The sequence below is a fragment of the Zingiber officinale genome, chromosome 11B, assembly GCF_018446385.1.
Source record: "Zingiber officinale cultivar Zhangliang chromosome 11B, Zo_v1.1, whole genome shotgun sequence".
NCBI lineage: Eukaryota > Viridiplantae > Streptophyta > Magnoliopsida > Zingiberales > Zingiberaceae > Zingiber > Zingiber officinale.
In genome coordinates, this window is record NC_056007.1 from 83,203,051 (window position 1) to 83,230,636 (window position 27,586).

Genomic DNA, 27,586 nt, shown 5'->3' on the forward strand with positions numbered 1-27,586 from the left:
ATGTAGGACTAAATGATTAATCATTTTGCGAACGGGATGGTCAAAATTCGATCAGGTCAATGCGACGGGGGACATCGATCGGATCATAAAGACCCCCAAAGATGGTGACTCACCGCACAAGGGTCCTTTTAGAAACACGTTGCCAATCGGGCTCACTCGACATCGATATGTTCCATTCAACTTTCATTTTCCTCTGACTTGATCTTTCATAGAACCTTCAGCCAATTAGATTACTTCTATCTATTATTTGCTTGACTAGTCTAGAAGCATTGTTATGATGAGCCCCTTGAGACTTCAGGGCTTGGCTCCATCTTTCTTAGTTGGCTTTGATGCACTCAGATAGTCAGATTCCTTCGACTCTCAAGGGTCATGCTCCCTCCGACTCTATGATCTAATCAACCAATTCTTGTCACATTCTAGTCAGATCCTTCCAACTCTATGGGCTCAACTTCTCTCAATTCCTTATAGATGAACATGCATGTCATCAGAATAGTTCGCCCAAGACCATCTATCCTTATATGTTGCATCATCCCACTGGGTATCCACTAAAACTCCTCTTATATGGGTCTAGCCCCGAAAGTCCAACGGGCCTTGTAGTATACAAGCTAACCTTGCAATAAATATTACAAGTGAAATGTCAAAAGCATGTGTGATAGTATCATTATATCGGCAATGGGACTGATCAATACATTAAAAATATAGCGATTTGATATTTTAGGGGGTGTTTGGTTGATGGGTTTGGGAATAAGGAAATGAAATGATAGTAAAAGATAATATTTGGATTATGGGTTTGGGAATGACATTTTGGGAATGATTACTAGATATTTGGGAATCGACGAAACCCATATAACTTGATGGGTTTCATTTTCATTCATATTCTCATTTCACCCTACTATCAAACTCATACCCATAGTCATTCTTATCATTTAACCAAACGCCCCCTTAGTGGCATGATATGATATCTAATTAATGGAGGAGATTTCAAAGATATTATAAAAAAGAATCTCTCCCTCGTAGATACAAGTATGATTTTCATTACACGCGCAATTTTCATATTTCTACTATTGTTCATTTTCTATTTCTCCTCCACCTCACTGACTTGAGCATCGGAATGGTTATGTCGGGGCACCCCTAGCCTGCTTGCTAACACTCCTTCCTCTCTACTCTATGATTTTGCAAGTGTTCCTATTTGATGTCCTCTTTCAAGTCAACTTTGAAGCCAGCTTACCACTGATGACCTGGAATTTATCCCATCATGCGCCTATGGCATGTATACTTGTATGTACCTCCCTCCATATCTGTAGGGCCGATATTAAGGGGATCGCTAAGGTGGCGGATCTACCTTTGAAGCCAGCTTACCAGTAGTCTAACTTTCACTGATTTCAGACAGAGACATGATTAGAAGAATTCAACAAAACTGACATTGCAATAATAGAAAAATGTCTAATGGTTGTAGTTAAGGTTAGCAACTCTTTTTTATCCAAATTACCCTTGCAATTCTGCAACTCCATGTAAGTAAAAGAACTATGATTTTTCCTTGTCTGCACTTTCACCACAATGCCAAGGAATAAATAGCTTTCTTGAATGTCTGTAAGATCAACATGTTGATCTATGATCTGTGCTTAGAGAAGAAGTCTCTGGTAAGGATCAACAATGCAATGTTACTGTAAAGACAATCTCACTTGAATTATGGTGAAAATTAGGATGTTATTGTGACTTTTTTCCTTTGATCATATCCTCTAAAACTGCATTAGTTAGGATATTTATAGGGAGATTCCTCATAATAAACCAATGTTACAATTACTCCATGACTTTCATCGGCCTAAAAAGGCCTTATGCTATACAAAAACTCATCTTATACATAGTTATTGTAAGTAATGGTTTACTTTAAGGAGTAACCTTTCTGTAATCAAAAACTCATCTTATACATAGTTAAATTAGTGATGAAAAATTTTAAATTTCTTTACTAAAATGTAATTATTATACTTTTGTTATTAAAAATTAAATATGTATAATAATTATTTTTTTTTATAGTGCCTCCAAATTTAAAATCCTGATCCACTGCTGATCATCATGCGCATACACACAAATCAAACAAAACAAAACACATTCGCCTACTCCATGAGATGGAGACACACAATATGCAATTGCCCTGCGTTATTTGATTAGGATCTTATCACCTTATTCTGCGATAATTTCCTGCAATTGTACTATTCCACTTGTACAACAACCGTCCCTCTGTCCACACCTCTTTCTGTAACTGCTACAGCAACCTCCCGTCTTTCTTCTTCCTGTGTGTGGCAACCCATGTGAAGAGGAACAGATTGGTTCTTTCCCACACGGCTCTTTGCTGTTGGCACTACAACACACGCCGTGCTCTTTTTCATCTTTCCCTGTGCAAGATTTTGAAGATTCACAATCTTCCTCCATGGATTTGTCATTGCACGTTTGGCTCTTCTTGCATGTATGCTTTCTCCCTTCTGCAATTGAAACTAAATGTTCTTCGCTTGAACTTACTTTCTGTGCAGTCTCATGAGAATCGTTAGATGATTCCATATGGCAACCCTGATTCTCACAGCTCCTGTGAGCCAATCCTTTATTGGCGCAGTGCGGAATTTCAGTCTGCTTTTTGTGAGCAGACTTGCAACACTTCTTGCTCTTCTTTGACTGTAATAACATCATGCTGTTCAAGATAACCAGTAGGCATGTTCCAACATCAGCCAGGACAGCAGCCCAGAGCAATGGATGCCCAGCAAAGGCAATCGCCAGGACGACTACTTTTGTTACCACCGAGAAGAAAATGTTCTGGATGATCTTGAAGTAAGTCTTCTTGGCTAGCCTGATGATTTTAGGGATCTTGCCAATATCGATGGACAGTAAGGTTACATGACTGGTTTCCATTGCAACTGCTGAACCTGACAGGCCCATCGAGATTCCTACATCTGCCAGGGCCAAGGAAGGAGCATCATTCATCCCATCTCCAACCATTGCTACTGAGCCTTCACGGGCTTTCAGTTCTCCGACGAGCCTTACCTTGTCCTCTGGTAGAAGCTCTGCATGAACATCTTCTATCGCATTCCCTAGCTAACAATCAATAATAGTTGTAACTTACAACAGCATCAAACTATTGCTTGCTTGCTTTGCTTCTATGTAATGAAGTCATGAGCTTAGTTTACCTGGTTCTGAGCATGCATGGCTGCTTCAGAGCTGTCTCCTGTAAGCATAGCCAATTTGATGCCTAACGATTTTAGCTCCTTCAATGCCTGTGCAGCACCAGATCGGCAAGTGTCAGAAAGTGTGAATATTCCAATTGGTGTCGAATCCAAGAATATGTATCCGTAGCTGATCCCTTGCGTATCCTTTATGTCTGGAACTGAAATATTCAACTACAGTTAGAACTGCAATAAGATTTCAGTCGAGTGCAAGAATTTACTATCTCTTACTTCTCTCGCATAATGCCCTCGAAGCAATTCTTTTGTTTCCTATATAGATGTTCTTTCCATCAATCTCTCCATGGATTCCTTCTCCCGGGTAGATGTGGAACTCGCTCACTGTCTCTGGTTTTGGTTCAACACAATTTGATTTAGCATAGTCGACTAGCGCGGATGCCATTGGGTGACTCGATTTGCTCTCGATGCTCGAAACCCTGTAGAATTATGTTAAAAAGAAGGGGGGAAACTATTTTAATTTCTCTCAGAGAACCTTGCTACTGATAATTCCTTACCACAAGAGGAGTGTCTCCATGGAGACGTCGCTGCTAACTGAGCGAAAATCCATGACAGTGAACTCTCCATTTGTGAGCGTTCCTGTCTTGTCAAATGCAATTGCTTTTATTCCGGCCAAATTTTCAAGAACATCGCCTCCTTTGATGAGGAATCCGATCCTTGCTGCTTTCAGCAGTGCACAAAAAGTTGCCACAGGTGTGGATAGTACCAGTGCACAGGGGCATGCACTCACCAACAGCACCAGAGCCAGCTTCAACCATTTTTTAGGATTCTTAGCTCTGATCGCCAAAGGAACCACAGCGAATCCTGCTGCTATCATTACTATCCCTGCAATAGTCGTATGTATAGCTTCATCATTCGATCTTTTGATTATTTACTTACTTTTCTTTCTAAACGCCAGCTTAATTACCTGGTGTGTAATACTTGGCGCAGGAGTCTATCAGTGTCTGTGTCTTGGATCTGCGGTTTTGTGCTTCTTCCACCAATCTTACCATTCGAGCAACAGCAGATTGCTCAGCCAAAGCAGTCGTCCTGACGCTAATGTAACCTGCAACTTCTCTCGATCAATCAATTGAAGGCATTTTTTTTTTCTTTGAGTAACCATAGAAGCATCATACCATCTATGTTTAGCGTGCCGGCCCAAACAAGAGACTGGGGCTGCTTGGAAACAGGGAAGGATTCTCCTGTAAGGCTACTCTCGTCGACTTCACTCCTCCCTTGAACCACAACTCCATCGATCGGGATCAGTTCTCCGGCTTTGACTGCAAGGATGGTGCTCACCTTCACATCTTGAGCATTCACTACTTCGCCAGTTTCGGCCAAGATGGCCTTCTGAGGAGCCATCCTCATCAGGGATGACATTCCTGCACTCGCCTGCGGTAAACAAATTATAACTCCGGGCAATCATGCTTGTTTACTACTCATTGAAGATCAAATTAAGCTACTTGGTGGACTCAAATTTCAGAGGAGTACCTTATGGCTAGCCAGTGATTCCAACCACTCTGCAATGGTGAAGAGGAACACAATAAACCCTGCCTCTGAGTAGTCTTCAAGGGCAACTGCCCCGGCAACTGCCACACAACAGAGAGAAATCAGCACCCAGACACATGCGTCAGCAACATCAAATTTAAGAAAGAATCGATTTCATGCATCCTGCGTGATAAAACCTTTCTCACAAAGAGATAGCATAACAGAAAGTATTTTACCTGCCATCAGCATCAGAATGTTGATGTCCAGAGTGCATCTCTGGATGGCAGTGACACTTCGAAGCGCAATCGAAGGTAGACCGACAGCGACCGCGGCAATGGCCAGCCATTTCAAAGGGTGAAAGAAGTGCTTGAACATGGAGATCAGCAGCAGCAATCCGCTGGCCAATATGTGCGGACTCGGCCATTTCTTGATGATCTTGTCCTGTCCATACACCCGAACAGTGGCCTCGAGCTTGGCCTGGTTCAGAGCCTTGACTGTGCGTCCCCAAAAACATAACAAGGAATTAGCCGATTCGAATATCAAAATTCAGCCACTGACCGAAATCTGTTCATTACCAATTTGGAGCTGAGAGATGAGGAGAGGATCATGAACGACAATGACAGTTTTGGAAGGAACGATGACTGAGACCTTGTGAACTCCTTCCAATGGCCTCAAGGTGTTCTCGATCAGTGGGACTTCGGAAGAGCAACAGAGCCCCAGGACATCGAAATAGCTCTTCATCTCGGGACTTCCTTGCTGCACCTCCATGATCTCCACCTCTAGCTAGCTGATGTGATCATGGCGTGTTTACACAAGTTCTCTCCTCTAGAGGCCTATATTTAAATTAGTGGGCGGCCCCTTGACAGAAAAAAAGAAAAGTGGGAATGAGTTCTTTAAATAAAAAGTGACCGATCAAAGAGCTTTAAATACTATTCATGACTAGATGGAGAATAAGTTCTTTAAATAAGTTCTTGACGCAACCTTCTTTTCCTGTAATAGCTATTAGTTTCCATAATTTATTTCTACTCCTGTAATTTAAGGACAGATTACGAGGAGCATCTATAATTTGAAGATAGATTGTAATCTGTTTTTACTATCGTGGATAGGGATTTGGTCCGTTCAATGTGTCAGTGCTGAAGGCTTCTGTTTAAAATGGGGATAAAGGTTGGATGATTGTTGCAGAAGATAATTAAAAAGGTCACTACAATCAGTGGAATAAGAAACTATGGGGGTAATCTGATAGAAAATTTTATAGTTGATATCTTCTCATTTTTCTAATTTATTACTAATCGAATATGAAAGCTTGTAGAATTCATGAGGACATTAATGGTCTATCAGCAAAATCTTTGTTAAAATTTAATATATACACATTGAATGCATGGAAATACCTGAAATTTTGAAGTTTAGTGTGGTTATGTTCTTATACTTTTAGGCATTAAGATTATGAAAATTAGATAGGCTACAAGGACCGAATCGATTAAAAAAAATGAAGACTGATTCAATCGGCAAAGTGATGAAGAGGATGAGATGTTTACCCATAAATGCTTGTGATTATAAAGCATCATAAAAAGTTGTAAATGACTTTGCATCTTATCTTCCTTATTTCTACTCTATCTTGGACCAGGACATTGACACACCCAATTATTAAAGTTACCATAATCTTCATTTTAAATTCGTCGAATGCCCCTTTGGATCGACCTCTTCAAACCATATAGCTAATAGAAATCTCTCTCCACTTCAAACTAATCGACACAAGATTGGCTAACGATTAGAGTTTTGATATGCATGTGTAATGTTTTGGCATATCGATCTACAAGTATTCAATATCTTAAAAGCTCTAAACCAAAACTATAGCTTTTTATCGAACCACATAAAAAAAATTTTCAAAATATATAAATCATGTACCCTAGTTTCAAAATTAACAAATCATATATTCAATTTCATTTTTGCACATGTGATCGCCCTCAGCGCCCCCACCAACCCGTCCCTAGGCCAACACGGAGGAGGTAAATCACGGGTGGCTACTAGCCATTAGTGCAAATGACCAAGACATGGGGGAGGTTATGCTCAGTCACGCCGAGTTTCGACCCCAAGACCTCATGTGACAACACCCCATGCCTTAACCATCGCATTGTCCCAAGGGGACAATTTCATTTTTGCCCATGTTACTATTCCAAGTCGACTAGTACAATTATAGCAATTGAATCGATTAATAATCAAACATTTAAAAAAATAATCGATCCATGTTTAAAAAATTAATGCTCTTAATGTAGTGGATTAGATTGATATTTGAGGACATTTATATAATTAAGAGAACTAAACGAACATCTAGGAATTTGTTTTATGTTATTCTAAACTATCTAGATCCATCAACGGTCTCAGTCAAAACTGTCTGATGGACCTAGAGAGCTCAGAATGATATAAAACTAGATTCTATGTATTTGTCTAGTTTTCCTAATTATATAAATGCCCTAAACATCAATTTAATCCACTATGATCCGGCCCGAAAATGGGAAGCTGGAAAGTTGGAGAGGTGGAGGCTTCACTGACCGATTGTGGACCTCGCTCCGCTCTGTAACACAAATAACGTCAGTGTCGATCCAAGGAAGGGGTCCCCGACGTTGACCCTTCGATACTCAAGTCAGTCACTAGAAAATGTGAAGAAGTGGAGCAACAGTAGCACTATACACAAACAGTAGACAATGTGTACCTCCACCAGTAATAGACCCTCCTTTATATAGAGCCCTAGTGGGCATCGTGTGCGCTTCTCGAGGCATGGGCACGCTCTCCCAAGTGTCCCATGAAAGGGTCTTGTCAGGAAAGTACCTCTGACACCACACCTTAACAGAGTATGCATATTCCTGACGCCACAGTAGAAGCTTTTGTCGTATCATCCGCCTGTCGACCATGCCTCATATCAGCGACACTATTTCCCAAAAGGATGTCGAGAGATACTATAGTGGTTCCATTGCTGAGCCGAGTCGGACAGTCGCTCGGTCGGGACTCCGCTCCATCCATGGCTAGGTCCCACTGCTTGACTGAGCGAGGTAGCTACTTGGTTGGGACTACTCCGCTCTGTAGACCTCGGTTCCTCTTCCGTGCGATGGCTGTGTAGTAACATGCTCTTCTCCGTTCGGATAAGCCATCCAGTCTCCCTTAACGTCCTACTGCTTCGCATTGAGCATCGACTATCTTACATGTAATCCCGAGTTGGACTGATGGTTTGTTCGGACATGTGTCCCGCCGGTCGGGGCCTAACCGCCCGATCGACCATTAATATTGTCCCCCGTTCGACCATTTAACATCCGAGTGTTGACCTCCACCTTGGTAGTTGACTTCGTGCTAGGTAGGCCTCCCTCCATCGCCGCATCATACTATATTGAGAGTAGCGATTTTTTGAATATAAATATATCTGAAAAATCTAATTCACATCTAAAAAATTACTGTTCTCAATATATTGGGTCAAATTGATGTTTGAGGGCATAAATATAATCATAAGAATTATACAAACTTATATAACCTACTTTCATGTCATTCCGAACCCTCTAGGTTCATCAAGAGATTTTGACCGAATGAACCTAAAGAGTTTTAATTAAAATCGGCTGATGGAACTAGAGAGCTCAGAATAACATGAAACCAGATCTTATGTATTCGTCTAATTTTTATGATTATATAAATGTCCTCAAATATCAATTTGACCTACTATATTGAGAGCAATAATTTTTTAAGCATGAATATATCTAAAAAATCTAATTCGTGTTTAAAAAAACTCTGCTCTCAATAAATTAGGTCAAATTGATATTTGAGAGTATATATATAATTACAAGAACTAGACAAACTTATAGGACATAGTTTCGTTTCATTCTGAACTCTCTAGGTTCATCAACTGATTTTAACCAAATGAACTTAAAGAGTTTCGACTAAAATCGGTTAATAGATATAGAGAACTCAGAATAACATGAAACTAGGTCCTATGAGTTCTTCTAGTCTTTTTGATTATATCCATACCCTTAAATATCAATTTGACTCAGTATATTGAAAGCGATGTTTTTTTTTAACACAATTAATTTTTCGAATACATTTGTATTCTAAAAATTAGTGTTCTGAATATAGTGAGTTAAATTGATATTTGATGATATTTATATAATTAGGAAAACTAGATGAATACATACGATCTTGTTTCATATCATTCCAAGCTTTCTAAGGTCATCAGTCAATTTTATCCGAAATCTGCTGATGAACCTAGAAAGCTTGGAATAATATGAAACTAGTTCCTATATGTTCATCTAATTTTTTAAATTATATAAATATTCTCAAATATAAATTTGATTAACTATATTTAGAGCCGTCGTTCGAATTGATCATTTTTTTTATATCTGATTATTAATCGATTCAATTGCTATGATTGTAGCCGTCGATCAAGAACACTAACAAATGCAAAATAGAATTAAATATATGATTTGAAAATTTTTAATTTAGGATACATAATTTAGATATTTCAAAAAACTTTTCTACTGGATCAGTAAAAAGCTGCCAAAACGATGATCAACCTTATTGAAATGTTGCCAGCAAGGAAGGACCACCATTTATGAACTACCAATGTTAGGTTTCCTCTTCATTGATGTAATTTTACGGATAGGTTTCTTTACTATTTTATCTTTTTACTAGAAATTCAATAAATTTCAATGCATGCTCATGAAAATTAACTTTCACAAAGTTCGCTTATAAGCTATCAATTTCTCAAAGATTTTTGATGCATTAAGATGGAGGCTAAACTATTTTTTTTAATAATTCATCAATTTGCTAAGAATAAAATAAGAATAAAATACACCGGATTGGTAAGTGGCCCACTAAAATAGAACCTTAGAAGCAAATCCACAGGAGGAATAATTTAATAGAATAGTTAACTAAAGCTAAAGCCAATTAATATGGCACTTGGAGACTCAATTTGTTCAAACCAATTGGTTTGTAGAAAGTGATTATACTTCTTCTATATGTCTCGGAAGTTCATCTTAAGATTATATAATTTATAGTCAACCGTCAACTTACTAAGAATGTATAAATTTCTTTTTCTGAAAATATGTGTTCGTTAAAATTTAATATCTATCATATTATAATAAATTTATCATCCAAACGGGCACCCATGAAGAGAGACCTATTGGTTCATAATGCATGCACTTGCTGCTCATGGTAAGTTGATGTCCAATAGACATGCACCAAATTCTCCTGGAGGATTGTGTCCCTCTTCGGCAAGGATTTGAGGGACCATAAAACAAATAAAATATGAATCAAATCCGCATCATGCAAAATTTGTACGACAAATGCAATGAAATGATAGAAAGAGCATCCCATCGGCAATAGTTGGTTAGGCCAATATTGTGCCATGACTTGGATTCGATTGTCTTGTTAGAAGAAATAATTGAAGGAGCTAGAGACGTGAAGGAGTGTAAAGGTTCATATTTGACATTGGGCCATATATATAATTGACATATCAGGATGACTCAATGTATAGGCCATTAAAATCTTTGTCTAGAACCTCTATTATATTGGGGTCCATAAATTTATATATATATATATCTATATAAATTAAATATGAATATTAATTTAAAAATATATGAGTATGAATATTAAATATTTAAAATTATGATTAAAATAAATTTTAGTTGAGATTTATTTTTATCGATAATTTTAATTTTTTATTAACTAAATTATATTTGATCAAAAATTTAAATTTTTTTAAAGATTAAATTTAGATCTTTTTTATTTTTTTACTCGTGCTAGATTTAATTGATAATTTTAATTTTTTACTATTAAAATTAGATTTAGTTGGTAATTTTTTTTAGTTCTTATTAAAATTTAATTAGTAATTTTAAATTTGTTAATGATAAAAGTTTAATTTATTAATCAAAATTAAATGTTGTTAATAAATTAAAAATATTTATTGGTTACACTTAATTGACATATATATATATTATAAAAATATATTCAATATTCAATAATGTAATATTATTCCTTTTTTAAATTTTATTTTTCTTTCATTTTTTTAATAATTCATCATCAATATTTTCTAACTAAATATTTTTAAATAAATAAATTTTATTAATATCAAAATTAAAATTGATAAAAAAAAGGTAGTTTAGCTCATGAAGCTCCCATCAATGAGGGATTCTGAGGAAGAATCTATTACTATATCTAGTACTCGAACATATTTCCTCTAAGTCACATAATAATTTTACTATTATGTGAAGACTTTCCTGGCTCGAAATTAAAAGTGATTGATATTCTTTTTTAAAAAAATATAATTAAAATATATATTAATAGTATTACAATAATTTATTATTGTTTCTAATTAGATAACATAAAATACTTTTTATTTTTTAAATTTTACTAATAATAAAAAAGTGAAGTTTGACATAAGATAAAGTTATTGTTACATGGCTTAGTTGGTGACTGCTTCTAATTGTATAAATAATCATTGATAATATATAAAATTGTCATTTTAAATTTTACTAACAAAATTAAATATCACCCCTGAGACATGATTGAGTTGGCTAATACGGGGTAGATATTGTTACAATGGGCAAGGTGTCAAATCTCGACAAAGTCAAGAAAAATGCTCTTCCGGTAGTGACCAACTGCAACTTCCAGATTCACCTCCTCACATATAGTCGTAGGATCAATCGTGTTAGACTACTAGGATAACAAATTTCACATTCTCCTATAACTAATAAAATTAAATATTTTTAATATTTATTTTTTAAAAAAAAATTAAATTCTTTTTTTCGTCTAACACCTCAACACTGGTTGAGATAACCCTGACATATCTACATTCTAGTGTCGAGTTCATGTAGATGTTTATCTTTTAAAACTACTATTTTATTTTAGTTATTGGTATTCAGTTTAATTCTATCTTAAAATTGGAATAAGTGACGTTTTGATTTTCAATATGATCATCATTATTCTATCAAATCATTTAAAAAAAAAAACTATGAGAACTCTTATATTCAAATTTAAGTGAATTCAAGAACTTTTCAACGCTAAAGGCCAAGACAAAGTCCAATCCAACTCAACGCGCCAAGATACTTTACTATAAATTATCTTGGTATTTTAAAATAGATTTAAGATCTTTCAATTCTAAATGGCAAAATTAATCTTTTCTATCATATTCACTCCTTTTTCATGTCCCATAAAGTTCAACGTCATTTTATGAAAATTAAAATAAAAGATAACAATATATCATTATCCTACTAGAGTTCTATATCATTAGACTTTCTCTCTTACTATATTATCATCTATACTTAAATAAAATTTATTTTATTTTATTATTATTAATCAAGTCTTTTTTTAGTCTTCCTCTTCATGTGCATATTTGTCATAATTTCATATCGTTTAACTAGAGCATTTATTTATTGTCTAAATACATGTCCATACAATCTTAAACGTGTCTATTAGAATTTTCCCTCAATAAATGTAACTCTGATTTTCTCTCTAATTAATGTTCTTATTTTTTATTCTGCCCATTCTCATATATCCACGCATCCACCTTAACATCTTTATCTCTGCAACTCTCGTTTTCTACTTATGTGCTCGAGTCACAGCTCAACATTCAGCATCATATAACATAATAAGTTTAACCATCGTTTTGTATAACTTCCCTTTAAGTTTCAGAGGTACCTTACGATCACATAAAACACCCGACGCCCTCTTCCATCAATCATTCTGCTTGTATTCCATATAAGAGATCTTTCTCGATCCCTCTATCATTTTATAAAAGTGATCCTAAATACTTAAAACTCTCAGTTCTAGACTAAGTATCCGATGGTAGTTTTAATGTGGTCAACCAAGTTAAGTTAGGTCATGTGCGTATTTGATCCTAAGTGTACAGGAGCTTAGGAAAATAAAAAGTCGAGCGAAAGATGCAGCTAGCGAGAAGGATGGCACGGGAAAGGAGCCGACGGGCTCGGTGCATCCGAGGGATAAGATGCTGCGAAAGAGTACACTGATGGATGAGAAGGATGTGCACGACATTCGAGGGATGAGAAGACAGAGAGGAAGACTGCTTGAGGAGAAGGTCGGAGTTGGGTTCGGGTGAGCTCAACATCGGATAGCCGGAGCATCACCTACACAAGAAGAGATCAGCGGTTGGGAGCTGATCTGCCTTCTGTTGTATGGAAGGTGCCTTCCATAGTTTGGAAGGCGTCTTTGATGAATAGTAAGAAAATGTCTTCCAACTATAGAAGGCGTCTTCTGGTAGCCATTAGCCGCAGATAGAGTTTTATCCTCAACGGATAAAACTTATCTAATGGAAGGCTACTTAGATCATCTTAAAGGCACCTTCAAGTTGCGGATAGAGTTTTTCAGGGGCTATAAAAAAAACCCCTGGAGCTAAGAAATATTCAACAACTCTTGTATTCATTTCCTAGCATTTTTCTGAACGTCTAACGAGTGTAAGGAGTTTCTCCACCTTTAAAGGAGTTTTTTAGTGCTTTCTTTTACCTTAGATTAACAACCACTTAGGTTGTAACCAAGTAACTTTTTAGCATCTTTTATTTTTAATTGTTCAATTATTTTATTATAATTTTACTACTAATCGTAGTTAAAAGATTGGGAAAGATTTAGTTTTTATTTTATAGGTAATTCACCTCCTCTTGACGGTCTCGCTGCACCGACAATTGGTATTAGAACCAGAATGTCTTAGAAGGACTAACCGCCGACTGAAGCACCAAGATAATGGACAGACTGACAATCTACCTGTCGAAATTCGAGGAGAATTTCACGACATGGAAAAAATATATAGAGGTATTTTTCAAAATAGACTTTGAATTACTCTTAATTATTAAATATGATTTTGTAACCCCCAAAGACCAACAAGGAGTCGAAAAAGAAGAGTACCAATAGACCAAAAAGGATCAAACCAACTTCGTAGCGAACGGACGAGTCAAGTTCTGCTTACCAAGCGTACTTCCACCCCAGGAAGTTAATTTGATCGGAGATTACGAATCATCAAAGGAACTTTGGGAGAATTTCCTGAGCTACACGAAGGAACATCCGAAGCAAAGCTCGCGAGACGGGGCTTGCTCCAGAACCAACTAACGAACCTCTAGATGAAAGAAGGTGAAATAGTCACACATTTGCACTTGAGGATCAAAGAACTCATCACCCGACTAACGAATCTCAAAGAAAAGGTAATGAACCGAGATTCATTAAGGTACGCTTTAAATGCATTTCTTAGGACACCCGAGTGGACATCTATAGTCAACTCATTTTATATATCTAAAGACCTCAAAATTTGTTCATTAGAAAATTTATTTTCCACTTTTGAACTTCACGAATTTAGAAGTATAGAAGTAAAGAAGTCAAGTCAAAAAATTACCCTAAAGGCAAGAACAGATGATCAAGACTCCGAAGTATCCATCAATGAAGATGAAGAAGAATCATTGGTGAGAAAGTTTAGTAAGTTTATTAAATCTAATAAATTTAATAAGTCACAGGTGAAAAAACACTTTCAGAGTAAAAGAAAGGTTTAGTGTTACAACTGTCAAAAAGATGGGCACATCAAGGACGACTACCCTAAACTAAAGAAGGAGAAAGACAAGAGCAACAAACTAACAAAGTCGAAGCACAAGAACTTGAAAATTACGTGGGATGAATCATCATCCTCCAAGTCCAAGATTGAAACTTACGCCAGACTAACCCTAATGGCAGACCACCAGAGGGACACCGAAAGTTTCTCAGAGATGAGCATTGACGAAGGGGGAGGATCTTCAGAAGAAAGTTGTGATGAAGGGGAGCATTAGAACATGAGGTAAGTGAGGTACGTGCACTTTCTCCCGAACAATCTTTCCAATTTATTAAAATGCTTTCAAAGAACATAGTACAATTAGAAAAAAACAATGCTAGGTTAAAATTATACTTAGCAAAGTCATGCCCCTTATATATGTTTGATAATCTAAAAATAGAAAATAAAAAATTGAAAGTATAAATAGAAAAACTAGAAAATGAGTATACATGTTTGAATTCAAATATCTTTCGAAAATCAAAATAAAAAATAATGACAAAATTAACTGGTACATTAGAAAACACCAAGGATACATTAAGAAATACCCTAGAAATTATGTACCTTTAAAAATTTTAGTAAATATAGTAAATAGAAACCTATATTAGGTTCCAAAATCTTTTATAAATTAAAAATTCATAAAGTTTTGAGTTATTAGGATAAATATTAATTTTTTGGTTCGAATCTTTTACTCAAATTTTTATACTTATAGAAAAGTAGTATTTCTGTTAAGGAAAATGTTTTCAGACTTTTTTACTATAAAATTATCAATGAAAATCATATTTTAAAATTTAAAATTATTCCGCAGACTATTTTTTGGGAAATTATTTTTTTATGATAAAATATAATATTATCTATCAAAATAATTTTGAAATCTTTTTGACCGTTAAGTTATTTTCTATGAATTTATTAATGCAAATGGTATTTTTAAAAATTAAAAGTAATTCTATGACTTATCTTTGAAATCTTTTATTTTCTGGGATAAAGCATGATGTCTTCTATCATAATAAAAAAAATTTGCCATTTTTTTTTAATTCTATCTGAATTATTACAAATTATTTTCTATAAAGTTAATTTTTATTAAAAAATTTAGAAAAAATTTAGAAGAATTTTCAAAGCATGATGTCTTCTAAATTTTTTTTTTTTATGTGATCAAATGAGGAGAAATAGGTACATATTAAGGGGGAGTTAGGGATAAAATTTTAACTTAGGTGACGTTTGGTTCTCTCTTAGGAATTAGAATGGGAATGGGTATCATAATATTGTGGAATGGGAATGGGTATGAGCTTGGGTATCATTCTTAAAAATAATGTTTTGTTAGTTGAATATTTTCAATCAGAATGAACCTAAATTTCCTTTTTTACCCTTAGAGGAAAACAAGAGAAAAAATTATATGGGAGAGAAAGTTGAATGTGAGAGAAACATATGATGAGAGAGAATGATGAGAGAGAAAGTGTGATGAGAGTGAAAGACGTGGCTAGCGAGAAGGATGGCACGGGAAAGGAGCCAACGTGTTCGGTGTATCCGAGGGATGAAATGTTACAGAAGAGTACACTGGTGGATGAGAAGGGTGTACGCGGCGTTCGAGGGGCTAGAAGCCAGAGAGAAAGACTGCTCAAGGAGAATGTCAGAGTTGGATTTGGATAAGCTCAACTTCGGGTAGCCAGAGCATCACCCCACACAAGAAGAGATCAGTGGTTGGGAGTTGATATGCTTTCTGCTGTATGGAAGACACCTTCCATATCTTGGAAGACGTCTTCAATGAATAGTGTGGAGGCGTCTTCCAACTATAGAAGGCGCCTTCCAGTAGCCATTAGTCGCAGATAGAGTTTCATCCTCAATGGATAAAACTTATCTAATAAAAGGAGCCATAGACCATCTTGAAGGCGCCTTCAAGCTGTCGATAAAGTTTTCCATGGGCTATAAAACACCTGTAAAGGTAGAAAATATTCAACAACTCTTGTATTCATTTCATAGTATTTTTTTAAGCATCCAATGAGTGTAAGAGACTTCTCCACCTTCAAAGAAGGAGTTTTTTAGTGATTTCTTTTGCCTTGGATTAACAACCACCTACGTTGTAACCAAGTAACTTTTTAGCCTCTTTTATTTTTAATTGTTCAATTACTTTATTATAATTTTGCTACTAATCTCAGTTAAAAGATCGAGAAACTGTGTCTGATAAGTTGGGAAATAATATTATTTATATAGTGTATTGTTGATTATAGAAGGAAACTTTGTCCTATTTATTAGGATGATGATGTCCCCTTGAGGAGCTCATAAGGATTGTCATGTAAACCCTGCAGGTGGACTTAGTTCCGATATGACAATGAAGTTGAGTGGTACTACTCTTAGAGCTAGATGTTAATTAAGTGAGTTGTCAGTAACTCAATTAATTAATGGACATTCGATATCTTAAACACAGGGAGATTAACACACTCATGATAAGAAGGAGCCCATAATGTAATATGAGATTGGTGCGGTAGTTCAATAATAACTCTTTAGTGGTATGAGTTATTATTGATGAACTTGAGTTGAGTGTTCGGGTCAAACACAGGAAGCTCAAGCTCATCAGGAGACCAAAACCAATTCCTCCCCTAGGCCCCTATTGTAACCTCTATGTATAAAGCCTCACATCCACTCAAGTCATCCTTCTGGTCGGCCACATCCTTGCTTGGTGCCCAAGTAAGGGGTCGGCCAAGATGGGTTTAAAAGTGGGTTTTTAATTTTTTTTAAATCTTTCTTTTTATAGTCATCTACAATGTTTTAAAAGAGAGATTTTAAATTTTAAAAACTCTCCTTTTTTGAAGTCATCCACATGGTTTTAAAAGAGAGTTTTAAATTTAAAAAATCTTTCCTTTTATAGTCATCTACAATAGTTTAAAAGAGAGATTTTATTTTTGTTAAAACTTTCCTTTTTGTAACCATGATTTAAAAGAGAGGTTTTAATTTTAAAAATATTTCCTTTTTGTAGGCATCTACAATGTTTAAAAGAGAAATTTTTAATTTTAAAATTTTCCTTTTATAGTCATCCACAATAGGAAATTTAAAAGAGAGATTTTAATTATTGTTAAAATCTTTCCTTTTTAGCCATTACCAAGGATTATAAAAGAGGATAGATGGTGTCTTAGAAATAATAATCATCTACACTATTTCTATTCTCCTTGTGGCCGACCCCCTCATATTCTTATTCTCCCTTTGCTTTCTCACCTAAGGCCAGCGACATCAAGAGGCTTCAACCATCTTGTGGCCGGCGGGTTGCAAGGAAGAAAGAAGAACAAGAGGTGGTGTTCCTAGCTTTGATCCCTTGGTGGCCGAAAGTCTTGGAAGAAAGAAGGACTTGGGTGGTTTTTGCGTCTTGGTAGATCGTCGCTCACACGACGTCCAAGAGGAGGAGAGGAATACAACAGAAGATCAAGAGGTCTTTAAGCTACAAAGAAAGGTATAAATAGTTAATTGTTTCCACTGTGTACTAGTTTATTTTTCCTTTGTATGGATCATGAAGTACCAACACAAGAGGCTAGCGATCTTGTGCTTTGATTGAGGTCTCTGTAGTTTAACCTAGGGTTTACTGTAAGGAGTTTAAATATTCAATTTCTTTGAAAGGCTTTGACTAGGAAGTGGTGGATGATCTCATACCTAAGAAAGTCAAGTGCCTCGCCAACGACCTAGAAGTCAATCCTTGAAATAGATATTTAATCAACTTCTGTAATATGGTTTAACTTCTGATAAACACATGGATTGAACTTGGATTAATAATGTTAAGTTTCATTTGCAATTCAAGTTTAACTTCTGAAAAGTACATGGGTTGTTAGGAAAAGTTCTGTGTTTGTACAAATTTTTGTACAGGGGAAACAGAATGGAATTCCGAGTAGCGCCAACAGCCTAAACTTTTATTAAAAAGTTGATAAAAATATTTTTTCATTCACTCTTTTATTTCTCCATCATTTACTAGTACCTTATTATATTCATCTTTAATACATGTTGTTTTTATAAGATCTTTTGTCTTCCTTTCTCTCATTTTAGTTATTCTATAAATGTTTCTTTCTCCTTTTTTTTATCTAATTTTTGATATAATCATTCAAATGTTTCATTTTTTACTTCATTTATTATTTTCTGAGCCTCTTTTTTGGCTATTGTATATTTTTTTAAGTTTTTCTCGTTCTTATAAATATATAATTTTTTATAGGTTATTCGTTTTCCTTCACTTTCTCCTATACTTTATTATTCCACCACCAAGATTTTTATTTAATGGTGCATGACCTTTTGACTTTGATATCATCTTATCTCATGTCGTATTAGAGTCACCATATATTTCACCTAATACTTATACTTCAGCCTTCTTCTTAAATATGTTTTAATTCCCATCATTTAACTTCCACCATTTAATTCTAAAAGTCGTGTATATTTTTTTTTCTATTTATCCTATAATTGAGGTGTATATCCTACACTTTTAACTTATATTGGGTAGTTAAGCTTTTTCTAGGGATACCTTACAATCTTTACAAATCTTTCTCTCTCTTCCTAACCATAAGAAAGTCAAATTTTGATTTGTTATTCCGACTTTTAAATATGATCAAGTGTTTTTCTCTTTTCTTAAAAAATATGTTAGCTAATATAAGGTCATATATGTTATCGCAAAATCTAATATAGTTTTCTCTTCTTCATTTCTTATTCCAAACTCATAACCCCCACGCCCCACGCACTCTCTTATATTTCTCGTTTTTTATTCCGACGTGCTCATTTAGATCATCTCCTATTATCATTTGGCAGAATATTTTATAATACTTCATCTATGTTACCCCAAAACCTTGATTTGATATCTTTATATAATTCTACTTGAGATGTATATATGCTAATTACATTCATAGTTTCTTTTGTTACTACTATTTTAAGAGCTATAATTCTATCTCTTTCTAACTACTCCTACAACTTTATCCTTTAACGAACTATCTACAAAATTACTCACTCTATTTCTTATTTTATTAGTTCCCATGTACCATAACTTAAACCTCAAGTTCTCTATCATCTTTGATTTCTCGTGTACTCATTTTATCTCTTGTATACATAAAGTACTAATTTTTCTCCTAATTATTTATATATTACCTCCATTGATTTACTAGCGAACGTTCTTATGTTACATATTCCAAATCTTAGATTATTAATTTTTCTATAATATTTGTTCTTACCCAATCTATGATGTGAGAACTCTAAACTCAAGTTCTCATGAAAATGTGACAGTCCTTATAGTCGGATCTTGCAACACGAACTCTTATATATTTAACACTATACCTGAGTTCTAAAAATGTAACGGTCATTACCGAAACATTACAGTCGCACCTGTAACACGTTCTTTTCAAGGAATAACCTAGTATTAGTATAATATTTTAATAAATCCATTCATTGAACATTTGTCATAATTTAATATATATAATTGATAAATTAACATAATCCTCCATCTTTATCCGAACTTAGTACATGCTTTGCCGAGGTAAGTCGTTAGAGGCGGAGTTTGAAAATTAAAAATTCAAACTTAAAATGTCAGAACAGTTGAAAGTGATCTCTTACTATATTTAAGTACATCCAAAAAATTAAAAATTCAAACTTAAAATGTCAGAACAGTTGAAAGTGATCTCTTACTATATTTAAGTACATCCAAAAAATTAAAAATTCAAACTTAAAATGTCAGAACAGTTGAAAGTGATCTCTTACTATATTTAAGTACATCCAATAGCTCTCAATTGAATGAGTTAAAAACCAAACACATCAGCTTATCTCGATAGGCGATAGCCTATAGAACAATTCGGAACCTATCCACCAAGTGACGATCGAGGCTATACAAAAGGCAACTAGGCTGTGGAAATTAAACTAGACACTGTTGTTATTCAAAAATGTCGAGTAGAGCGTTTCGAGATCAGAGAGCCAATTCTTTACTACTTTACGAATCAGCTTCCATCGATGAATCCATAAATCCAGCACCCAAAGTCGTTCTTTCGTTGGAAAAGAGTCCACAGCCAAATGAACACACTCGGAAGTAATCTGTAAGTGAATCTCCTAATAGCCGGCTGTGTTTGACACTATCGCACGCGTCATATACATACAAATTGCAAATAGGTGAAAAGAAGGTTTGATGGAGAGTTGGCCTACCGTCGTTATTAATTAAAAGACATCAACATGATTTAAAGAGTTGAAAGCTAGTTATGATGCAAGATGATCAGACTTTTTCCTACATAATTCGATCTTCTTTTCATTGTGTCTCGTGACTCAGCTAGGGAAGAGCAGTTAGTTTACACGAAAGACTCATCATTCCTGGCAATTTAAATAGAAGATAGCTAAGGCATGCGCGGAAAATTTCGAATAGATTAAAAACAAAAAGGTCTCTATAAGATGAATTATTTGATTAGACAATGAATCCCAATGAGGCAGTAGCATCAAGAATCCCTTTGCAGACTAAATGGGCGGCCTGTCCGCCAGGAGAATTTCCTTCCATGCTTCATAGAACATCCAAGTGATTCCTGATGAAGGCATGACTTTCAAGCAGCTCGCGCCCCAGCCTCGGTACAAACCCGTCAAGCCCTCTCTGCCGACGACCTCAGACAATGCTGCTAACATGTGGGGTGGGCATTTCCCTTGCATGGCTCCGACCATTAGTCGCTTTCTTGCGACTTCCAGTGGGAAGCTGAGGGTGCTTGCCATTAAACCTGACAAAATATGGATTAGTTAGAGTGACAGGTTTTCTTGAAACTGAGTAATGTGTAGTTTTACATACTGTTAATAGTTTATTTGTAACTCAGGATTCAATTGATACTCACCGGAAAGAGCACCGACGATCAGCAGCTCTGCCCGGTTCAAGGACTTCTTCCGCTTGGCTTGGCAGTAGGACTTTTTCATGGTCTCGTACATGAAATAGTAGGTTGTGCTGTATGGAAGCATGCCTATTAATGTTGGTGACAAACCAGCATATAGGCCTCCAATTCCATCATTCTTGTATATCTTACTCATAGCCACAGTTATGCTGGGGTAGGCTTCACGATTCACAGTCAAACGATCCTGAAACGGTAGGATTTGAAAGAAGATAAGCAAATGAAATCAATATCCATTTGTTAGAAATCATAGGTGAATAATACCAAAGCTAAGCATCCCAACCTTATTAAAGAAAAAGTTAGATGGCAATGCATTCAGGATGGGAGGAAGTGTACAAAAGAAATGGAAAATAGGGCTGTAGTTCAACAAAAGTAAGCTAACAAAGAACTGCAAATCTGAGCAAATAACATAAAAATAATACAAAGTTATTCGCCGCGAGTATCTGCTTCGAATCTGATTCTTACCCAAGAAAAAAGAAACTGCAAAACAGTCACGGATCATCATTGGCATTGGCATTGGCATTATGATCGAATATACCTTTAGAACTTCGAGAGGATGACATATGATTGTGCTGACAATACCAGCAGCCGCTCCACCAACAGCAACTGGAGAGATGCAATTGCAAAGAAAAGAAAGATCCAGATTCATTCGACCAATCTGCAGCTTTGGGCTTCCATTCTCCTTCCAATCCTCTTGTACAGATGACATAGTCCGTTTGACACATTCAAATGTACCAAGCTCGATTGCTTGGGAAGGGATTGTTCGGAGCATGTTAACAGTGTTTCCAGCCCAAAGTCCTCGCCAGCCATGATCTTCAATGATCTCTAGAAAACTACCAGCAATGTGCTTGGATCCGACTCCAACTACCATTCTTGTCCTGAAACAGTGTCATTATCATCCAATCTTCTTAAGTTGATGAAAAAAAGCAAGCAATCAACATTCTAAATTATGTACAAGCACAATCCTGGAAACAAACAAAGCTTCTCATCGTCGAACTTCCATAGGCCTATCAAGTAAATAAATCCTTAGATACAAGGAAACTGAACAAACTTATTATCACAGGAAGCAAATAAACCAACTAGTTAAATAGTTTGATGAAAACTAGTTTAGTGAAAAATGAAAATTTAATAACATTGACCTGCTATGAATCTTACAATATGGCATTAATAATACAATTGACGAATGCATCCAGTGAATAAAGGAAGCATAAAAATTCAACAATATACCTAGGAAAGAATAAACTGCTGCATGGACTAGTAGTGGACATCTTTATTTCTTAATCTTATAGTACCATATTTATCAAAGCTGCGTGGAGTTGTATCAATATTCCTAAACCAACTTCCTGAAAGTAGCATTTAAACACAAGACAAGATTTATAACATAGGTAAATGCACTCAGCAAATTTCTATTTAGAAATGCCAAAATAAAATAAAAAAGTAAACCTGATGGTCTCTAAAGGAGCAAGAACAGCTTTAGTCATAGCACCAGCTAATGCTCCGCTAACAAACTCGCCAACTTCTCTAGACCCAAAGAAACTCTGCAGAAAAACAAGCAACACAATTACAACATTAAGCTACTTGCCAGTTGCCTCTAGCATTCAGAGCTTTCACTAACAGTCACTGGCAAAAGATCCTATACCAACCAATTGTAAGAGGAAAAACAAATGGCATACGAGAATAAGAACATCTAGTAAATTGAAATCAAAGATCTAAAAACAAAAAAATGGGCAATTTGGGACCCTAAGCGATGAATCAGTCACAAAGGATGAAACATTGATCTAACTATCCGTAAAGAAACGACGATGATCAGCAGACTGTCCGATTCGGGCTCAAAGAAGGAGATTTGCCAAAAATAAAAGTGAAAAGAAACGATCTTTGACGGGAAGAACGCGAGTGATCAAGAGACAAGAAGTCGAAACTATGGAATTGAACCAAGAGAAGCGAGAAACCCAACCTTGATCGTACCGCCGGCATCGAGCGCTCGGAATCGGAGCACCGCAGTAGTGACGGCGACCTTGTGGATCTCTCCCTCCTTGGAATCAGCCATCTCCTGGCCGTATGCATCGGTAAAACCTAGAACCAGAACCTCCCGCTTGTTCCGGGACGCTGCCTCCAAATCCATAGCACGCGACGGATCGCCCGCCTCTCTGATTTCCTCGGAATTAAAACTGAAAACAAAAAAAGGGAAATCGCTCGCAACCCAAGTCTTGTACAATCTACAAGAGAGGGGAAACACTTAGAACGCATATTTTCTAAATGTTCTTCCCTTATTATTCCGTTGGACAGTGAACGATTTGTCCTCCTGCTTTACTTATTTTGGATGGTTTTAAGAGATATTTTGAATCACGTTGTGGATTTCTTTATCTAAAGCATTTCACAATTTTCATTCTGAAAATTTGTTACAATTTGCAGATCTATGATTAGGGTTTAGCATTCTAAATGGAAGCAAATCCTAAGGTTTTTAGTTAAATTTTGTTTTTATTAGCATTGTTATTTTTTTATTGTCGATCTGAAATATTATTATTATATAATAAATAGATTGAGTCAATCATCTATCATTATCGGTTCACGTGATCCTTCCAAACTGAACAAAGAACAACTGAATTTGAACTAACGACTACAATATTCGTTTTCTTATTCCGTCCAAATAAATAAGACCAAACAAAGAAAAAAGAAAAAAAAAAGAAAAAAAGAATGCGACGACACGTGTAAAGCAAACTAACGACCCGGTCTATTATAAAGCACGAATCATAAAGCAAATCCAAATCGCAGAGATGAACAATGCCGTGCACAACACATAATCGCACACGTGTGTTGGACGCTAGTGATGTCCAAGCGCCACCATAGGCACTTGTGACAAGTAAAGATCGGCAAATGAGATCGTAAAAAGTTGAGCTGAGTTGTAAGGTGTTTAAATTTATTTGAAAATATAATCAAGTAAATTGATTTTAACTTAAAATAAATTAAGTCTTTTAAATAATTATTTAAATTTGGTTTAGCTTGATTTTTTTTTTTTAATAAGTGTATGATTATTTGAAGTTTGATTTGATTTTGGTTCATATGTTATCGAGCTATAAATTTAAATTTGGTTTGAGCATGATTAAGTTTGATTTATTTAAATATTATCAAATTTCTAATTCAAATTTAGTTGATTATTTAAAATTTTTATTTGTTTGATTAGTGATTGAATTTGATAATTTAAATTTATTTATTTATTTATTTTATTTTTATTTAGCATATTGATCTGAGTTTTATTAATCAATATGGTTCGTGAGTATTAATGTTCACAAATGTTGTTCACAATCATTGTTCGTGAACGTTGTTCATGAACATTATTTACGAACATTAACGAGTTAAACACGTATGTTTAAAATTGTTTGTTTAGTTTAATGAATTGTTCAAGCTTGTTTATTTAATCGATCTTGTGTATATTAAATGAACTTAAACAAGTTCCTATCAAGCCGAACACTGAATTTATTCACGAATATTTAATTTATTTACCGCCCTAAGCAAATCTAAATCTAATTATTAATTGAATCAGACCAACAATCTATGATCATTAATAATAATATCATCGAATTTGGATCTATTGGGATAAAGGATCTTGTTCCTTTAAGAGCTCAATTACAGTTGTATATGTTGGGATTCAACATAAGTCTCATATTAAAAAGATTTGAAAAAGATCATAAATTTAAAAGGATATAAAATATCTCTATTGATATAAGATTTTTGAGAAGAACTTAAGAGTAAAATCACGAAAACCTAAGTCTAAAATGGATAATACCATGTTAGGGAAGGATTCAGTATAGTTAAATTTAAATCATCTGAATAAATTTGTAAGTTTGCACCGGTATCAATAAACTTTATTCGTAAAAAAAATTGCAACAGAAGATCTACTGTAATAATTTTATAGGTAATAAAAAAACTATTAATCATTTTGGATATTACGTGATATTCTCATTAGTTCTTCGCAACATCTAAGATAATACATATTATATATATAAATTGTTAGGGTCGATTTATAGCTAGAAAGGGATGAATAGTTTATCGCGCTTTGTTATCTTACTTCGTGATGATAATATGCAGTGGAAAACACTCAAGCAAGGAAAACAAATATAAGTAAAATCTTATAAGATTTACAACATACAATCGAAACCCTAGCGTCTTCTTCTTGTGTGAAACGCCTCTGCTTCAAGAAACTAGCGTGAACCTGTGAGAATCATGAGAAAAAACAGTGGAGAGATCTCCCGAGTCGCTGTGATGAAGAAGGCTTTAACCTGCGGAATGGTCACATCCAAATCGATTGGGGGGTTTGAATCGATCGACTGATTGATTCAGAGCGTCTCTGTGCTCTACTGGACAAACCTGAACCGATCGATCGATTCAGCGTTTATCGAGACTCGCGTAATTTTCAGCCCCCCAATCGATCGACCGATCGATTGGCGGTGCACAATCGATTGGGGAAGCTTCTGTGGTCATGATTCAGGTTCCCAATCGATCGGCTGATCGATTGGGCCAACCTTCAGTCGTAGCCATCGTCAATCGATCAGCTGATCAATTGGACTGTGGTTCAATCGATCAGTTGATCGATTGACCTCTCTTTGACTTGCTTAACTCAAGTCTAGGGTCCCCAAATCCAACATCCGATCAACCCTGACCTGTTGGAACTCCTGATGCCTAGCATTCGGTCAATCTTGACCTACTGGGACTTCTTCGCCAAGTGTCCGGTCAACCCTTTGACCCACTTGGACTTTTCTTCTCGTGTCAAGTGTCCGGTCAACCATAACCCACTTGGACTTATCGTCTCGTGCCAAGTGTCCAGTCCTCCATGACCCACTTAGACTTCCACCAGACATCCGATCACCCTTGACCCATCTGGATTTCCTCGTGCCAAGTATCCGGTCAATCCTTTAACCTACTTGGGCTTCCCAATAACAGGTGTCTAGTCAATCTTGACCCACCTAGATCTCCACGTGCCTAGCTTCACTTACCAGGCCTTTCCATCTCCCTAGCTTCACTTATTAGGACTTTCCATTTATCTAGCTTCACTCACCAGGACTTTCCATCTGCCTGTCTTCACTCACCAGGACTTTCACCTAGCTTCACTCACTAAGATTTTCCTACTGCCCGGCTTCACTCACCGAGACTTTCACCTGTCTAGCTTCACTCACTAGGTCTTTCATCTGACTTCACTCACCTGGATTTCCAACTGTCTGACTTCACTCACCAGGACTTCCACCTGCCTAATCTCCAATTAGGACTTTCCCAGTCAAATATCCGGTCAACACTTTGACCTACTTGACTCTTCTTCACATCCAGAGGAGAATTGTATCAACAATCTCCTCAATCAGACGATTACATCTGTAATTTCCATGTATTGTCAAACATCGAAACACAAAGACCAAGACTCAAGCTTAAGCCAACTTAAGCTTAGTCAACCGGGTCAACTTTGACCTAGGGATATTGCACCAACAATCTCTCCCTTTTTGATGTTTGACAATACCTTTAAGTTAGGCTAATCCCATAGCCTCAACTTTCCTCCATGCTAATGTATGAATGAGGGTTTCCTTTATTCTCTTCCTTTCCTAAAGAGCATTCTCTCTCAAACTTTCCTAGAGGGGCAATGAAGGCCTAACTTAAACCCTACATTCTCTTCCTATTGACACATATCAAAAACTCTCCCCCTGAAAAGTTACCCAACATTATTCATAACCTCACATATTGTTCACAACATCACAATGAATGTCTCATACCCTTCATTGTCTTCAATACCCACCCTTGAGCATTAACCAGCTTCACACTCACAATGAAGGTTCCATACCCTTCATTATATTCAATGCTCATCCTTGAGCATATACTCCTTTTCAACAATGAAGACATCCAATCTTTCATTGTTCCCCAATGTTCAACCTTGAGTATTTTTTCAAACAAAGGATTTACCATCTTTAATGGTTTCAGAAAAATATTTTCATATTTTTAAAGAGTAGCTCCTCCTAAAAACATGTTTTAAACTTCTGTCATTGCACCAACAATGACTTAGAATCCCTAAACCTTTAGAAAACTCAAAATTAGAAATTTTGAGGTTCAAAAATCCAATATTAAAACTAAATCTCAACCTAAACTTCAACTTAGCCTTCCTTAATCAATCCATCCTTGTTTTCATCATGAAAACTCCCCCTAAATGTATACAAATGTGTTTTAAGGGGTTAGGAATGGTTAATAAGGCTAAAAATGGTTTAAAGTGCTAAAATCAGACATTTACAGTTGAAAATAGCCTTCATAATCGATTGAAGTTGGGACTCAATCGATTGAAACCATTCAATCGATCACTCGATCGATTTCGCGAGCTGTTGTTCGCGAAAAAACTGCGTGAATTGATTCACTTATCGATCTAGCCGGGGTTGAATCGATCGGCTGATCGATTCAACGAGCTTTTGCTTGCGATAATACCTTTGTCAATCGATCACCCGATTGAT

General features: G+C 35.8%; 2 protein-coding genes across 2 annotated transcripts; both read right to left on the bottom strand.

Moving 5' to 3' along the window:
- Positions 1-2,008: 2,008 nt before the first annotated feature.
- Positions 2,009-5,566, bottom strand: LOC122033722 (cadmium/zinc-transporting ATPase HMA2-like). The gene is made up of 9 exons (XM_042592877.1): positions 5,270-5,566; positions 4,931-5,188; positions 4,698-4,795; positions 4,343-4,598; positions 4,135-4,272; positions 3,725-4,052; positions 3,444-3,646; positions 3,177-3,373; positions 2,009-3,084 (listed from the first exon to the last, which is right to left on the bottom strand). The coding sequence occupies exons 1-9, from the start codon at positions 5,460-5,462 to the stop codon at positions 2,182-2,184; spliced, it is 2,574 nt and encodes an 857-aa protein (XP_042448811.1). The 5' UTR covers positions 5,463-5,566; the 3' UTR covers positions 2,009-2,181.
- A 15,021-nt stretch (positions 5,567-20,587) lies between these two features.
- LOC122035137 (probable mitochondrial adenine nucleotide transporter BTL1) lies at positions 20,588-23,468 on the bottom strand. The gene is made up of 5 exons (XM_042594526.1): positions 23,065-23,468; positions 22,554-22,648; positions 21,649-21,988; positions 21,060-21,297; positions 20,588-20,948 (listed from the first exon to the last, which is right to left on the bottom strand). The coding sequence occupies exons 1-5, from the start codon at positions 23,230-23,232 to the stop codon at positions 20,698-20,700; spliced, it is 1,092 nt and encodes a 363-aa protein (XP_042450460.1). The 5' UTR covers positions 23,233-23,468; the 3' UTR covers positions 20,588-20,697.
- Positions 23,469-27,586: the final 4,118 nt, after the last annotated feature.

Coding starts and splice junctions, on each gene's coding strand:
- LOC122033722 (XM_042592877.1), bottom strand. CDS start 5,462: ATGGAGGTGCAGCAAGGAAGTCCCGAGATGAAGAGCTATTTCGATGTC. Junction 4,053..4,134: donor CGCCAAGTATTACACACCAG/GTAATTAAGCTG, acceptor CGACTATTGCAG/GGATAGTAATGATAGCAGCA. Junction 3,647..3,724: donor ATGGAGACACTCCTCTTGTG/GTAAGGAATTAT, acceptor ATAATTCTACAG/GGTTTCGAGCATCGAGAGCA.
- LOC122035137 (XM_042594526.1), bottom strand. CDS start 23,232: ATGGATTTGGAGGCAGCGTCCCGGAACAAGCGGGAGGTTCTGGTTCTA. Junction 22,649..23,064: donor ATGCCGGCGGTACGATCAAG/GTTGGGTTTCTC, acceptor GTTTTTCTGCAG/AGTTTCTTTGGGTCTAGAGA. Junction 21,298..21,648: donor ATCCTCTCGAAGTTCTAAAG/GTATATTCGATC, acceptor CTACCGTTTCAG/GATCGTTTGACTGTGAATCG.